Genomic DNA, 17,299 nt, shown 5'->3' on the forward strand with positions numbered 1-17,299 from the left:
CAATATTTTAATTAGAGTGGATTGATAAGATATGTATAATCTTTAAGTGAGGGAATTGCATCAGTTGTTCATATGTTGTTATATCTTTCAATATCTGGGGATTAGTGAACACCATCCTCTTTTTTTATTCACATATTGGTTTTCCTCTTCCAGTATTTCTTGTTTTTCAGTGACTGAAATAGTCACTGAATTAGTTGATTTAGAAGCTTTTTCCCTAAATTTAAATGCTGGTCTCGGACAGTTAATTTGCAACGTTCATTAGCTTCACTTTAAATAAAAATTGTTCATTTCTCTTCAGGCAAATAATCTAGTAGGAATTGTTTCAGGTTTTTTTTCCACAAATTCTTTGATCCATTTATTTTTCTTTCAAAGAAATAATTTTTTCCGAAAAATCCAGAATTAAAAAAAATCGATATTAAAGATAAAAATGGCATTATTAGGTGCATATTTTTTTACTGAATGTTATATAAGTGTTTATTTGAACAAAAGTTCTAGTAAATGGTATAGAAGATACCAAAGAACTTTTTTTTTTTCCTTCCCTCAAAGGTTGAGCTAAGAGACAAAGAAATAGAGCGCCTAGTGCTAGCATTGGATGGTGGGCGTTCTCATGAGGTTATCTCTCTGGAATCGAGAAGTAAAAGTAATGAGAAGCTTATCGCCCATTTGAATTTGCAGGTAATGGATTTATTACTGTTGTTTAGTCAAAACTAAAAATACTAGCAATCTAAAAAAACCCACAAAACTAGCTCTTTAAAAAAACCCACTATTAGATATAAAATCAATCAATTTAACTTGCCTTGCTTTTTCAGTGACAGTGTTTCTTGTCTAAGGAAATTTCGTTTCTTGTTTTAAAATTATTAGGATGGTTTTGGTAAAGAATTCTTTGAACTCACATCTGTACATAGTAATGTTAATCAGAGTATTCAAAAAATTTCTGTATAATACACTGTTTTCACCAAATTTGTACTTATTTCTTTTATTTTTTTTTTTTTTTCATACATTTTATTTTTTAGGAACTAACAATGGTATATGTACTTATAATAAGGAGTAGTCCTGCAGATAATGTCATCAGATAGTGGGGAATCTTCCTCATTGAATTCAAATAGTCCCCACCTTTACTCCAACTTGCAAGGAAAGGATAAGCTTAGGATAAAGATGTTTGTGTTTACTGTGCATATTAGCATGCATTCAATATTGGTCTCAGAATGAGGATTTTAAAAAAATAATACAAGACAGGCTGGCGTACAGATCAAGTAAAGCCCGTCTCTGGATTTATATCATCAATTCTCTGTTTTTCCAACTGACTTAGATGTTTTGTATACTGATTGTGCATGATGTACAGTGGCATGAGAGCCACGTTGCAGAGTTTATTAGCTTAGGTTCAGTGCTGCAAAAATACAGAATGAGCTATGACTTGGAAGCAGTACAGCTGTTCAGTGATCCGGAATTAGTTCATGCTGAACACAAATCGATTGCTCAGAGAGTGAGCCCAGAGCTACATAAAGCTGGTTTTGGGCCATCAAGACTATTTGGTCAGGCTCAGTGCCAACATACCACTTTTATTCTCTGACAATAAATGGATGGATATCTCTATGTAGTAGTATTCATGACTATGAGACGGCTCAGGCTTTCTTCTGTGTCTACAGTAATTCTTCTTTATGGAGTTTTGAGGAAAGTTGTGTGAAGATGGAAGTGGAGCACCACTGTTATCTTGAATCTTTCAAGATACTCCAGGCTCCCATTTTCCTGGGTAGTGTAACTTATTGTGTATATTTTTTATTCCTACTCTACATCCCTGCCTCTCTTCCCTTTACTCTCAGGGAAAGGTATACTGGGAAAAACAATGTCTGTAGAGCAGGATTTCTGAGGATGTTGTGTTTAAAGTGCTGAGATATGTTGGGGGCAAGATAGGTTTTGGGAATCTGATCTGTAAAGCTTCACTTTCATGAAGGAGTAACAGTGAGACTAAGCCTAGGAAATATACTACAAAGGTGGAGAGAAGAATGTGTCCTCATATCTTGTGAAATTTAGGGAAACTCTGCGTACACTGAGTCTACTGGACTGATGCCCAACACAGGTTTCTATACAGATCTCTGCTTTTCAGTACTTTGTTTTTAGAATAAAACTCAGGTTTTGGAGACTAGATAAAGAACAGTGTAGTAATGAATTCCTTCACCTTGCACCTTTGTAAAATCATATTTTTTCATGTTGATAAGCATTAAGTTCTAAAAATAGAAAATCTTGCCATTTTTAACAGGCTGTCCCTTTTTTACTATGGATACTATAGAGATACTATATTTCAGAAGTTTGGGAGGAACTTTTGCTACTTATTTTAACAATACATATTAATGTTTTCATGAAAAATATCTTTCAGGTTGAATATCTTCAGCAAACAAACAAAGAACTTGAAAATCGCATTCAAGACCTCTTGGACACTAAACAAAATGTGACAAGTGAGGTAGTGCATTTAAGCAATAAAAATGAAGAACTGTGTCAAGAACTGAATGAAATAGACCACTTGGCACAGCAGTTGGAAAGACACAAGGAAATTGTGCTCGAGACTGCAGATAAGGAAATAGGAGAAGCAAAGGTAATCGCTAACGTGTTACAGTGTGAAAGATCTGCTCAGCTCTTAGGTGGCTTTATATCTTTTAATTGCAACAAATAACCTACCGGCTTGTAAAGGAAGATTAAAAAGATCTTTTTTCCAGTTTATGTAACATTATACAGAATTTCTCACTAAAAGATGATCAATCGCAGCAATTTTGTCTCTTTACTGTATTAGGTCAGATGAGTTTAGTTAAGAGGCAATCTGTCTTCCTTCTTCTGTTAGCTTAGTATGAAATAAAATTCTGGGATACTTAAAACTATTGATAGGTAATAGATATTTGCAACAGTGATGCCTGTGTTTGGGGTTTTTTTTTCTATGAGCAGTCATGCAATGATTTATTTAACTGTTGTGCTCCAAAAGAGCATGGTTGTGTATACCACAAATTTTTTGTGCTTTCGGTTCACAGAAGCTTTACTAGCTAAAATTTGGCAGATTACAAGGAACTAATTATACTTTATTTCTTACAAAAATAGCCTGTTTCCTTAATTTTTTTCTAACAAAGGAATTGTTGTCATTTTGAATATGTAACTTTTAACATATAGGTTAATTTTGGTTGATAGAAAGAAATTGAAAGAAAACACAGTGAAATACAGGATCTTGAAGAAACAATAACAAGGCTTAAATCAGTAAGTAAAAATACTTTCAGTTTTTGTTTGTAGCATTTTTATCATACTGTCATCCACATGGTTCCTTCATTTATTATAAAAATTAACAATTTAACAATTAACAAGAGAAATTTTATAGTACCCCAAAACTCTATTGTAATAAATTACTAATTAATAAATGAAAGAGCTAAAGAAGCTACATTATATTGTTGCAAAAATAAACTGAAAGAAACCTCTGTAGACAGTATGGTTGATTATGTCCTTATTGTACATTTCCTTATTTCTGCTATTTGAAGTTGTAATTTCCATGACACAATTATTTTTACCACAAATGAGTTATGACATCCTAGAGGATTTTCTGCATTTAGAAACTTTGTCTTTTAATCGGCATGTGAATAATTATGCAATACCTGTCTCACTCAGAAACAAAGCATAGTAGCCCAGATGAAAAACATCAGTATTATCAATTCCTTGAAGACCAAACTCTTTTCAGCGTATAGCAAGTTGTGTATTAGTTGTTTTGTTTTAGTATTTCTAGTGAACTTGAAAATACAAAAATATCTCATTTTCAAGGCACCAGATTATAGGAAAGACATGCCAAATAGCATTTGATTAGCTGCAGGGTTGGGTGACTGAGATGATATTGTGATGTAATTTAACACCAACGGTGTTACTAAGTGCCATTAAAAATTATTTCTTGTTTTAGTTATTACTTTTTTCCATATTTGTATCCCACTATCCTTCTGGTTGGTTTCTTGAATTAAACAAGGGTTAATCTTGCTTGTTTTGTTACTGATTGCAAACCATGTCAAAAGTAGCTGTGATGTAATAAGAAGTATTATAAAAACAATGATGGCCTCTAACAAATGTTAAAGTATAAAACATCCAGGTTAAACAGAAGTAAACTGTGTTAAATATTAAAAGTTTAACAAAATGATAAATAATTTTTTCCAAATGTCTCTATTGGCACTTCTAATTTTTGTAATAATACTTGTTACTTCAGGAGTTGTGCTCATGTCGTAGGGAGAATGAGAGACTGAGTGAAGAACTCTTTGGAAAAGCAGATGATAAAGAGAATCTTGAGTTGTTGTTAAACCAGCTTGAACAAGAGAAACAAAGGTTGACAGAAAAAACAGAGAACTTAGAAATAAAAGGTAAATCATCAAATGTAGATTCCTGTAAATTTATCTTCCTATAATTTTTGAAATAGAAAACCTTACCTAGTTAAGATACAGTTAATAATATTAAAAGACTTGATATGTGTAAATTAAAAGAAGACTGTAGGTCTTCAGTCAGAATTGAAGTGAAAACTTTTGTCACAGAAACATGTTTTCATTCTGTATGTGAGAACTGAAAGTTGAGCTTTTTGCTGTGATCCCACAGGACATCCAGTTTCATACAAAATAGTTTCTTTTGTCCAAAAGTGTTTTTATTCTCTGTCTTTCTGAGTGAGTGAATTCAGACTGAGTTTCTTGAGAATTTATCCAGTTGGATCTTGAAAACCTTCAGGGATAGAGGTTCCACAACATCTCTAAGCAACCCATTCCGATGATTTTTTTTATCCTCAGAGTGAAAATTTTTTTCCCTGTATTGCTCGTAATTGCCTGTAGCAATTAATCACCATTGTTCCTTGTCTACCTACCGTGCACCTCTGTGAAGAAACTGGCTCCATGTTATCTATAACCCCCTCTTTGTGTTGTCGGTCTGCGCTTGGGTCCCCAGCTCTTCTCCAGGCTGAACAAGCCCCGTTCCCTCAGCTGTTCCCCACAGGGCAAGTATTCTGCTCCCTGACCAGCTTGGAGGGCCTCCCCTGGACTTACTCAAGGTTACCAACATCTTTCTTCTACTAGGGGGGACAGAACTGAACACAGTACTTTAACTGCGATCTAATGAGTGCCACGTAAAGGCGAATCATCACATCCCTCAGCCTGTGTCTCCACTGATGCAGCCCAATATGCTCTTAGGCCTCTATCGGTTCCAAAGCACGCTCCTCATTCATGTTTAGCCCACTCTCAGCCAGGACTCCTACATCCTTTTCAGCAGATTTGCTGCCCAGATGGTTGCTGGGAGTTAGTCCATCCCAAATGCAAATGTTTTTGTGGAAATTCATGAGATTTGTATACAGTTGTTTTTATTCCTTTTTCTGCAGAACGAGAACTTGTCCTAGAAATAGAAAGAATGAGATTAGAATATGGTATAGCCCTAGGAGACAAATCTCCATCTCGCCTAGATGCATTTGTAAAGACTTTAGAAGATGACAGAGATTATTATAAGCGAGAATTAGAATATCTTCAGAAAATGATAAAACGAAGGCCTAGCCCAAGCCGTAGGACTCCAGAGAAGGTAAAGTTCCTGCTGTCAAGACAAGCTGAAAAAATAGTGGAAATACTGTAGAACCCTTTAAAGAGCTATCAAATATATTTTCAAATTCAGTAGCAGTAAATGACTGTAGTAGTTTCTTAAATTACATTCTTAACATAAAAAATTAACTGAGAGAACCTCCAGTGAACTTACCTTTTATTTTCCTATTCACATTTGACAGTAACATATTGATCAGTTTGAAATAAATAGAACTAGATGATAAACAGAAAAAGGTTGAAATCTTATTGTTAGCTGTTTTGCTTTTTCTCCTTAACAGTTAGTTCTTATTGTTTAAATTATACCACCAATGCCAGGCTTTTTCTTGCAATTAAAATTTATTATGTATGTATTTTTCATGTATTACTAATAGCATGAGTTCTTTCTCTTTTTTTATTATTTACCCAACTATTTTAATTAGATATTTCAACATAAATTGTATTAATCACTTTGCAGAGTGACGATCTTAGATTTATCACCAGAGAAAGAGATGAGCTGCGGTCCATGTTAGACAGATTTGAAAAACACATGATAGAAATTCAATCTAATGTCAAATTATTGACTGCAGAAAGAGATAGATTAAATGTTCTTTATGAGCAGGTAAGAAGAGATTGTTTATAATTGGCATTGAAATAACTGATTAACACTTGTTGTACTGTTGCTTATTTAAAATGAAAAAACTTCTCTCTGTAACAGAACTTGAGGAATATAGACCTACTAGAATGCAACCAAGAATAATAAAAGATATACCTATTTTTATTACTTGTTAATAAAATTATGTATTCCAAAGCTAGTCTATTAACTTCAAAGCCATTATAACTTACTGTACTGGCATTCGGAAATGAGACAGATCAGGAAAAAAAAATCAGTAGAATGCATGAGAAAGTTGGGTAAGGATACAGCCTAGAAAGCATGGAAGAAGTAGTAGTTAACGGATAAGAAAACAGAGTGAAGTTAGGCTATACTTGGAACAGCAAAAGGATGATGAGTGTGTTGGCAGCATAAGTTGTCATGCCACTGCATGATTTAGGGGATACATTTTAGTTATCTAGGGAAAAATGACTATAATAGCACTTCTATTGTAATAACAGCATTGAAACTTTCTTTTTTGTTAGTGTATACACTGTATTAATTGCAACATATGCTAACAAACGATAATCTTTTAAAGTCTCAGGGTGAATTGAACAGGATGAGAAGAGAAGCAAAACATAGTTTAGTTTCTCAAAGTCACGTGCAAGAAGAAAGAGACATTGCACTGACTGACTTTAGAAGAGTAATGGCAGAAAAAGAAAGCCTCAGAGAAAAATTAAAGGTAAGCTTTTGTAGCTTCACTGCTTACAGTGAGGTGGCATATAGGGAAGGCTTACACAATAATGCTGTGTTTGTGTCTGGCTGTGTGTCAGCTCCCCTTTTCAATAACTTTTGAACTTACCTGATTTCAAACTCACTTGAGAGAGCTCGATGAACTGTCTGAATTATCCTTGTAAATTCAGTTCCTAGGTGGGGTAGGGGGAGAGGAACGTGCTTTAAGTGTCTGAGGGCAAGCATGGCATCACCTTGTGTGAAGAACCTAGATATGAAGCCCCAACCACAGAATATTTTTGTGTGTATGCACTACTTCCAAGATGCTTGTCTGTCACCTGTGGTTCTTATCCCGAAACTGGGGACTTTATGGACTTTTTCATATTAACTAATCTTCAGTTACTGTTGCATTTTGTAGCACAGTATATTTTAAATGACATATAACTGAACCATCAAACAAATTCATAGTAATCCAAGTTTCATTATTTTTAACCTTTAAAAAAATATTTGTTAATGCAATAATTTTCCTGTTACTCTGACCTTTTGATGTCTGGTATTAATGTGCATTAATGTCTTATTTGGTTGTAGTCAAGAGCATATGATTTCAGGGGGGTTTCCCTTACTTCTTTATCGGGTCATTAATATAATGTATACAGGTCTTTAAAACGTGCTGAAAATTCAGAAATTTAAAATCATATTAATGGACTGATCCAAAGACAATATATGTCAAGGCTGACTGTACGATGAATGTTTCCATAGTTTGATTTACTACCACAAAAATAGAGAACTGTAGTGTATCTGAATGCAGTGGCAGTAACTCTGACCCTTTTGCTCAAAGCATGTGCATGCAGTGGAAGAGATGTGCTTCCAGCTCCATCCTTTCTTCTTGTAGATTACAACCAACACTTGTATGTGTGCCACTTTGAAATATCTGCACAAAAACATTTATCTCGGGCATTTCTAGGAAGTTTGAGAGTTTGTTTAATAATTTCACTGCACTTATGCACAGAAGTCAGAGAACAGACAAATAATTTAAAAAAAATTTCTTCATAGACTTGGAGAAAGACCAGTTAGCTTTGTATTCTGTCCTACACTTCATATTAATGATAATTTCATAAATTAATTTCAAACAGCTTGGGACACTAAGCTATGTATGCTTGCAACTTTTCATATTGTCCTGTAGCTCAGTAATCTTTCTACAATTCACAAATATTAATTTGGTTGGGACCAAATACAAATATACTTTTTCTTTAAAAAACCAACCAAACAAACAAACAAAAACAACCAAAAACCAAACTCAGTGATGTTATATTGAACTTCAGTGATGTATTTTCAGCTAATGAGCTGTAGTTTTATAGAGAGAACTTTGCATTTGGTCATTCATCTAAGAATGTAGAACAATGTTTTCTTAAACACTAAGCTTAAATTTCTATGGTTAAATCTAAAAATGTGTATCTTATGACATGTAATTCTATATTTCTATCTCAGATTCAGCAAGAAGCAGCTAACCTTGAAAAATCAAAGATGCAGCATGATATTTCAGAACTGGAGAATAATATTCAAGGAGTAAGTGCATTTTTAGGAAGTATGCTTTTGTTACTTCTAAAATAGGGTAGATTTTTCAAACAATTTTGTTAGCTGTTTTCAACTTAAATTTATTTAAAAGCGAAGTTGTCATAGCTTTCTACAACAATAACATGTTTGGCTATTTTTTTTAAATTGCAGTTTGAGATGGAAAGGTGTGAACTAAAGGCTACAGTCTCTATCCTGAAAGAAAGAATAAACTCTTTGGAAAACGAATTAAAATTGAAGTCCAGTAAACTTGCCCAGACATCTGATGATTCTTCTCAATTTAAAACTGAGATTTGCTCGCTTCAGTAAGTCTAATACAAAATGTGGTGGTCTTTCACAGATACTAACATAATTTTGTTTGTTCTTTGACCGGATAGCAGAGTTGAGTTCCTGGGAAAGACCACAAAATATTTTTAAAATCGCTTGGTACTGGTTTTGTCTTAAAGAAAAGTAAATATGAGTAAGGAAAGTGCTGTGATGGCTTTTCACAGCAAGCTTCTCCTGGACTTACGTGATGACCAGATATACTGATAATTTTTATGGCTAATTGTGAATGACAGTTTTCTCCTTCTAGAATTGTTTTGTCTAACAACCGTGTTCTCTGCTTATGAATGTATCAGAACGGAAAATTTCTAAAAGGATTTCCAAATGCTGCTTGTTAAAAGGAAGACAGATGCCTTTGCAAACTGCAGCAGACCAAACTGTGCCAGTTTTACAGAGTTGCCAGTAATACTGAAAATTTTATGCCAAGCATTAGGCATTGATATTCCACAACTGAGTGGTTCACGGAGAGTCATTCTGTAATGGCATTTTACTTGAGCTGTTTTTCTTGTGTCACACTCTTTCATATCCTAATACTATCACACACGTACTACAGTTTTGAGAGTTGACGTCTTACGATCCATAGACACAGTCTGTGGGGATTTGACCAACATGCTCAGAACTGGAGGATCAAGTATACCCATGTATTTTTAAGGCCCATTTAAACTTTCAGGATCATTGCTGCATTCTTTTAAAGTTGTTTCAGACAAGAGCTCCCAAGAGCTATCTAAATGTGATGGAACAAGAAGAAGGCTTAGAGAAAGTGGAAATAGAGTACTGAATAAATCTGGGCAGAAATTTGGAAATCTGGCATTTGGTTTGGGTGGAAATGAGAGCCTTTGGTGTAAAAGATCACTACAGGATAGGTAATGCTGTAGATGAGATCTTTCAGATGTTTTATAAGGGAAACCAGGGTCTGTGGCTCACACCGCACACCGTCCCCAAACTCAACAGTACTATACTGCACTGTATAACAGTACAATAGCAGGGTGGATAACTATGAAGAACTGAAACTGAGGAGCAGGCCTTGGAGTTCATGTAATGCTCCCAATTGCACAAAGGTGGCTGTTAGTAAATCAGTCTATTTGTTGGTAAAATTGTGACAACATTCATAAAAGTGAAATATCTTGTTAGGTTCCTTATAATTTTAGTGGAATTATAAAAAGGAGGAGATAAGGAGTAGGACTACAGTCATTTCAGCATTTGGTTCTACTTTGTGCATGGTGGCAATTTTTTATAGCTGTGTTTGCCCTGCCTCCCCTTCCCCCCCCCCCCCAAGTTTCACTCTAAACTGAGTGAGAGCAATCTTTATCTGCAGACATGCTGTATTCCAGATTGGTGGTTTTTTTTTTTAAATTAAAAGCTTCTCTAGCTTTTGTGGGATCCCACTTCAGAGGGATTTTTATTTCCTGACCTGTTTTGTAAATAATCCATTTAATTACTTTGGAGTTTCGTTTTGCATTTTTTTTCCTAGGTCACTGATATTTCTTGCTAAGCAAAACCACTATGTAGGTAGATGGTTTCATACATCTTTCAGGCTCTGTATTTCTTAAAAGTAGGATGAGAACTGTAGCTGTTAATTTGGTTACTTCTTAAAACGTGGTGTGGCAAATAATCACTGCTATGAGCTACATATCAAAATCTTTATAAAGTGAAGAGTCAAAAGACACAAGCAACAAGAGTTACATGATGAAGAGTAACAGAAATCAGAGGAAGTGAATGTTTCAGATTATCATGGTGGTTCCACCAAGATTCCATTGCTCCATTTTGGAATGGTGTTGTGGTGGACTTGCTGCAGGAGTCCAGAGCAACCAAGTGGTGTTGGCCTCAGCAATCCTTAATCCTTAATCCCAAAGAGGGAGAGAGAGGACTGGTTAGTATGACACAACCTCATGCTGCTGGTTGGTATGACACAACCCTATCATGAGGTTATGCTGGAACTGTTCCAGAACTTCAAGCAGCTTAAAAGCCATAAGCTGATTACTCTGAATAGGTCCCAAACTTCTTTCAACTGTATACTGATTTTCCAGGCTCTTAAATGACCAACTCCAGAGGTCTGTTGAAGATTTACAGCACCGATTGTCCCTCAAAAAGGATGAACTGCAGTCAACTCAAGAAGAAATTGTAAAGCTAGAGGAGAAAATAGGTAATCACTAGTTATTTTTATGCTTATTTCCTGTTTTTAAAATAGGAAGTACTTATTCTTTTATTTATAGATAGGTTAAACCAGAGGAGCGCTTCACAGGATGAAGCAGTCAATGTGCTTAGGAGTACTATTACTGTTCTGGACAAAGAAAAGGACAGTCTTCAAGAAACCGTAGATGAAAAAACAGAAAGAATTGCATGCTTAGATGACAACTTAGCTAACAAGGTATGTGCAGTAAAAGTAGTACTTTGCAGTCCATTTGGGGATTTTTAAAGCAGTTACATTTTAGGGAGACGTTTTGCCTTGATGACAAAGCCTGTGCAGAGCTCTAGGCATCACATAAACACTATGTTTGGACCTAGCCAATACAGAGAGTCATTTGCCAACTCAATAGCATTTTAATTATGATTGTTAGCGTATTCCTTAAACGCTCCAAGAAAATAAAGAAGTATTTTTTGCATTTTGCACTTGGAGGTATTTATTGAGATATAAGGTTCTAGCCTGAGGTGACAGAATGTATACCTGAGTTTCATCTTTTTGATGACAAGACAATCCTTTCTCAGTAAATAAAAGAAGCTTGGAAATTTGAATGTGCAAAGATGCAACTACTTATTGGTGAAGTATTAAAATAAAGGTTTAAATGTAAAGTTCCTTAACTTGAAGTATCCTGTTATGTTGCAATATAATAATACCCAATACAACTTTTGCTTTTATTTTCATAGGAAAAAACAATTACTCATTTACGTCTAACTCTCTCTGAGCTGGAGTCCTCAACAGAGTAAGCAAAGACTAGGATGCCTTCTTCAGTGGTTTTATTTTATCTAGTGGATTTAAACTGAAAGTAGATGGCTATTTTAGTTATTTTGGTGAAAAGGAGTTAATTCTGTTTAAGTCAAGTAAAGGAGTGTATGTGTTGAGAAAGATGTACACAACTTTTGAAGAGACTTCCCCTGCAATTACATTGCAGGCTGCTAAGATACTGTTAAGGCAGCCATTAACAATTGTTTGTCTATATTCATTTTCCTAAATTGGTAACGTTTCTCAATTCTCAGTTAAGAAGTAGTTTTATGGTATTCTAAATACGCCACTAATATTATTAGAGCGCTGAACTCTTAATTATTGGCAAGCTAATTCTTCCAGCTTAAGCTACCAGTACAGTCTTAATTAAAATATATTTATGTAGTTTTTAGCTGGGCTTCTGATCTTTCCTTCTTGCCTCTTTTTAAGCATGACTTTTAAAACTATAGCTTTTAAAAGAAAATATTTAAACATCAATATTTAAACATCTGAAGACCAGTGTAACTGAATATTTGGTACATTGACGCATGAAGTATCTGTGGCAAAAAACTAATGCAAAAGTTTACTTAAATTCACACATATTTATATTTCTACTTTTTTTTTTAATCTCTTCCTTACTCTTTTGATTGTTGTCTTTCAAGTGTAAGCTATCTGTCTCCTTCCTTCAGGTTTATAAAATATGCAATGGCTAACATACTGTAACCACTACCAAACACAGATAAACATAAATAACTGCTATTTGTGTAATAAGATATATCTTACTAGCTACATCTTCAAAGTTGAAGATTAATTCCATTTTATTTGTGCATATTGACATTTTACATCCTTAGCTTATGTTTATGTTTAGACACAGTTTGTCAGCCTTCAGAGAGCAAGAATTTTACCCTTTCTTTAAAAAAAAAAAAAAAAAAAGCTTTTGCATATCCAAAATCCACGACTGATCATTTTCAGCAGTATGTGGTATAGTATAAGAAGGGACAACTTAAATAAGATTTCCACTTGATAGCCAGATGAAGGACATGCTGAGCAACAGAGACCGTGAGATATCTAGCTTACATCGCCAGCTTGATACGTCCCACTTAGAGCTTGCAGAAACAGGAAGAGTAAAGGAAACGGCTCTGAAAGAAAACAGACGATTGCAAGATGACCTAGCTACAATGGCCAGAGAAAATCAGGTATGAAGGCAGTACATAATACTGAAGTATTAAACTATTTATTGCTTTCTTACATATAGTGGTGCATCAAAACCGCTATATCCTCAATTTTGATTTGGTATGTTTAATTATTGATATTTCTTGAACACTGGGATATTAAAAATGACTGGGCAGAAATTGTAAAAGCAATTACTTTAGATACTTAAGCGTAATCAATACAGTGGGGGAGAAATAGACAAGTTTACAATTTAGTCACCCTTCCCCAGATTAAAAAAGAAATCTAAATAAAATAAATCTAGAACATAACTATTTATACTATAATCAAATTATGTTAATTGGTTATATCACTTTGTAGTTGGTATTTAATTGGTAAAAATTGGTTTTATTATCTGTGGAACAGGGATTATTGAGAGAGAGCCAGAAACCACAAAAGCAGATATCAGATTATTAGTCAGGTGAAAGCACGAGGGAGAGGGAGGAGATTGCTAGCACATCTGAATTTGTTCTGGTGCATAGTGATTCGTTAGTTTCATCCATCTAGTTTCCTGAAGCATTGGATGTATTGAGTGAGGTATGCCACATTTTGAGATTAGAATGTTTTGGAATGTAGATTTTAATGTTTGTGTTCTGTGAGCCTTGGTAATGGTGGCTGTAAAGAGGTATTGGTAGGTTTTTAATTTCCAGTTCTGGCAAGGTTAGTTTCCATTCATGTGTGTTGCTCTGCAGGAACTTTGCTTTCACTGATGAATTGGGAAATGTTAATGTTGGGAGAGAAAATATAAAAGGGCTTAAAAGCTACACGACAGAGGGATTGAAAAAAACTTATTTTTAAGGTATGATAGTCCTGAATAGTCTGAATTTGTTTCCTGATTTCAGGAATGGATAAGGATGCACAGTCGATGGGAATAGGAGGGGTTTCCTTTCCATTGTGTCAAGGTTGTGTGGGGGTTTTAGATGGTGAATTCAAAGGTGCCATCTATTTCCCTGGAGAAATGTTCTTACTGGATTGTCTTTGCATTGGTAAGGTAGGTGTCATGGTGAGGTGGTATCTTAGAGTTCAGCTTTTTTTGTGTGTGGGTTTTGTTTTTTGTGGAGATTCTGTTCAGGTACTTTATTTGACTGCTTGCAGAGTTTTATGTTATATATTTTTATTTGTGTTAGTATAATATGATTTCATCTTTCCTCAGCTCTCTAGTAGTTTAGAGGATTAATGTACCTCCTTGCTAACAGCTAGCCGGTCAGTAGCTTTAGGCCAAAAAGCAGTGGGAGGTGGGTTATGATTGCCCAGTGGACTCTAAGTAGGTTCATGTGTATTTATGGTTAGCTTTCCAATTGGGAGGTATACCGTCACTCTCAGCTGCTGATGGCTAAATACATTTCCTTATAAAGTGCATGCTATAAAGGCACGACTTAAACTTACATCAGTTACAGAATCAAAGTTGAAATAAAATCTTCAATGCCTTGAGGAATTACTTATTTCCGTAGGGTATCATTGAATATTTTACTGAAAGATGAGCTATCTCAAGTTGATGGGGTAGGTTAAATAAAGATCTTGCAAGAGGAATAGTTGAGAGATTCAGTGAATTAAACTGTTTGATTATCATCATTATTATTCTTGTGGCATCTTCACCTTGAGATGTTCTCCAGGGGTCAGCAAGTAAACCAACCACTGTTGTGTAAGGCTCATTCTTTCAAGAGCATAAGGGGCTTATATAGTATATGTCCATTTGCACTCTTCCCAATCATCATTGCTCCATCTCTTCTTCCTTGGAATTCTCTGGGTCTGGGATCCATGGCTTGGAGAGCCTGAAGTGCATTCAGTCTTGTTAATCCCTCACACAGTTTGAGCAATAATGAGTTGGTTTTGTGCACCAGCTGGTTACTGCTGACCAAAAGCCTCCCAGCTCCAAGTGCGTGACTGGATGCCCCTTTACAATAGAATGTGCGTATGGACAATATATAACAAAAATGTCTAGTGTTTTATAGGGTAAGTAATTCTTTTTATTGGGCTGAACATTAGAAAGACTATGTAGAGAATATGTGAATGTGATTTAAAGAGCTAGCGCAGAATTTTGTTGCAACTCATTACATTGAATTTGTATAGCAAATATAACTATTGCAGCTCATCATGAGACTCAAATGCCTTGTACAATTTTGATGCTGAGATACAAATGTTTGTTTGAATTCACTGTAAATGCCAACACTAAAAATAATCAGGGCCTTGTTAGCTAAACCATTTATTTCAATTCCCCTCAATCAACCCGTCTGCGTCTGAAGCTAGAAAGTACAATATAGCAAGATGTTTTAAGTAAGTGATGTAGTATCCTGAATAGTTCTTGCAAAACCTATGGTACAATACATAGATATGTGGGTGTATTATTGAAATTAGAGATGCCGTTCACAGGTATCTAACAAGATGAAATATTAAATATTATCATAATGTGATGACTAAAGCTTTCCCAGTGTGCTTGGGAAGACTACCACAGAGACAAGCAGACTAGTTTCAGCATATGCTAAATAAGGCACATAGTAAAAAGGCTGCCGGTAATGAATATTAATATACCGGAAAGAAATAAGGCAATATCCTGTATTTCCCCACATTTGATAGTGGAGGTAGAAGAAGATACTTGCCTTTTTGGCTCTCTGGCCTAGAGGACTCAGAGAAAGGTGAGGGCTGAACCTGCGAGGGCCAGAGTTAACGGTTCCAACATCTCAAACAAATTCCATGGTGCGTTTTTTATGTCTAAATATGATCTTAATAATGCATTTAGTTATTTTATCTTGCAATTCTACTTTAAAATAAGTGTTCTTTTGTTATAAAATTGACTTTCTAGTGACACAAAGCTTTCCTTCACTCAGGGATAGTGAATCTTAAGGCTAGAAAAATCCCAGCTCTCAAACATCTGTATGTTGAATTTTCCAAAGATCAGTAGGGTGTGTCATCAAGGAAGGTGCAGATTTTATGAATTTTATGATATTCATTGTTTTCTGTGATTAGTCTTGTCTGGAAAACTCTTTGGTGTATCTAAGGTAAAAGGGGATATTTCTGAACCCTACAAATCCCAAAGGGCTTTGCCTAAATTACTTATAAGTAGAATAGACTAAAATCTAGGGCATATGCAATTACTTTGATTTAGTCTGATACAGTAATATATAGTGATTAATTTACTCTAATGCACTGTTTTGCCTTTATGTAATCTCTTTAGGCTATCAGTGCTGAGCTTGAAGATGCAATACGTGAAAAAGAAGAGATGAAAACTAGGGTTCATAATTATATAACTGAAGTTTCCAGATTTGAGACCTTGATGGCTTCGAAGGTAAAAGCATAATTCGTAGGCGGTCACTACTGTTTTCAAAAAATCCTTTTTTTTTTTGAGTATAACACATTTTCATTAGGATACAATAAGCAAATTAAGAAATGTATGGTTTGGGTCCTGTTCTCCCTGCCTGTCCCATTTCCTTCTATTTTTTTTCCTTCTTTCCTCTGCAGTGATTCAAATGATTCATATAAAACTTTATTAGATCTGAAGCACTGATAACTTCTGGCACATCACAATTTCATTGATTATGTTTCAGTTGGCCATGACACTGGAGAATGACAAACAAATCATGTTTGAATGTTGGTTTTGAGTTTTGACAAGGCAGCTAAGTAAAATATCTGGTACTATTTCATGATTGTAGGCAACAAGCAGCCTATATGATGGTTTTTAATATTTTACACTTCTTAAAAAGAGAAATTTTATATGTAGTTCTGCAGAAAAGTGTAAAAATAGCACATTGGAATGTTTTCTCTATGAACGATAACAGTCCAGAGTTTTTGCTGTACTGACAAAACAGTGCTCTTGTTAAATGTATTTTATCCTGATACTTGGATTCAAAAGTGTGACATGCGTGAATTAAAACTTATAATCATTTAAAACAAATAGAATTTATGTCAAGACAACATGAACTGGCAAATTTATTATGTGACTTTGAATAGGAAAGAATGAGTTTTGATCTGACTTTGACTTGCATGTCTGGATGAATGCATGTAAAGTCAACCATTTCTTACAAGTAGAAACTGAAGCATAGAGAAAAAATTAAGGTCAATAGTATGTTAGCTTAGAACTCTCCATTTAAAACACCTGAAGTTTAGTTTTTAAGAATTTTATAATATATCGTATGTCCAAAGCACTTCAGTTACAGATGTGGCCACATCTTTGGCAAATGAGAATTCAGTTATTCAGGTCAGGTACCAAGAAGCTGTAGAATACACAGCCAGTAACCAATTATAAAAGGTTGGTTTCAGGGATTTGCCTAGTATTACATACGGATATTGCCTGTGGAGACAAGGATTTACTTTTCTGCACAGTGTTCACTTGCTTAATCATGAGTTTCTGTTTCCTAATGCCTCACCTCATTCTGTCTGTACCTTCCAAGTTCTGCAGGAAAC

At 34.9% G+C, this 17,299-nt stretch overlaps 1 protein-coding gene across 1 annotated transcript in view; it reads left to right on the top strand.

The window, feature by feature from the left end:
• The window catches only part of CEP135 (centrosomal protein 135), a 41,481-nt gene that overhangs the window by 11,420 nt on the left and 12,762 nt on the right, over positions 1–17,299 (top strand). Inside the window, exons 7-20 of the mRNA XM_075149141.1 lie at positions 547–675; positions 2,375–2,590; positions 3,172–3,237; positions 4,220–4,370; positions 5,366–5,559; positions 6,031–6,174; positions 6,743–6,886; positions 8,365–8,442; positions 8,602–8,753; positions 10,800–10,915; positions 10,986–11,140; positions 11,638–11,693; positions 12,720–12,888; positions 16,074–16,184. Of these exons, the coding sequence (XP_075005242.1) occupies positions 547–675; positions 2,375–2,590; positions 3,172–3,237; positions 4,220–4,370; positions 5,366–5,559; positions 6,031–6,174; positions 6,743–6,886; positions 8,365–8,442; positions 8,602–8,753; positions 10,800–10,915; positions 10,986–11,140; positions 11,638–11,693; positions 12,720–12,888; positions 16,074–16,184 (1,881 nt within the window). The remainder of the gene's footprint in view (positions 1–546; positions 676–2,374; positions 2,591–3,171; positions 3,238–4,219; positions 4,371–5,365; positions 5,560–6,030; positions 6,175–6,742; positions 6,887–8,364; positions 8,443–8,601; positions 8,754–10,799; positions 10,916–10,985; positions 11,141–11,637; positions 11,694–12,719; positions 12,889–16,073; positions 16,185–17,299) is intronic.

Source organism: Calonectris borealis, chromosome 4, assembly GCF_964195595.1.
Source record: "Calonectris borealis chromosome 4, bCalBor7.hap1.2, whole genome shotgun sequence".
NCBI lineage: Eukaryota > Metazoa > Chordata > Aves > Procellariiformes > Procellariidae > Calonectris > Calonectris borealis.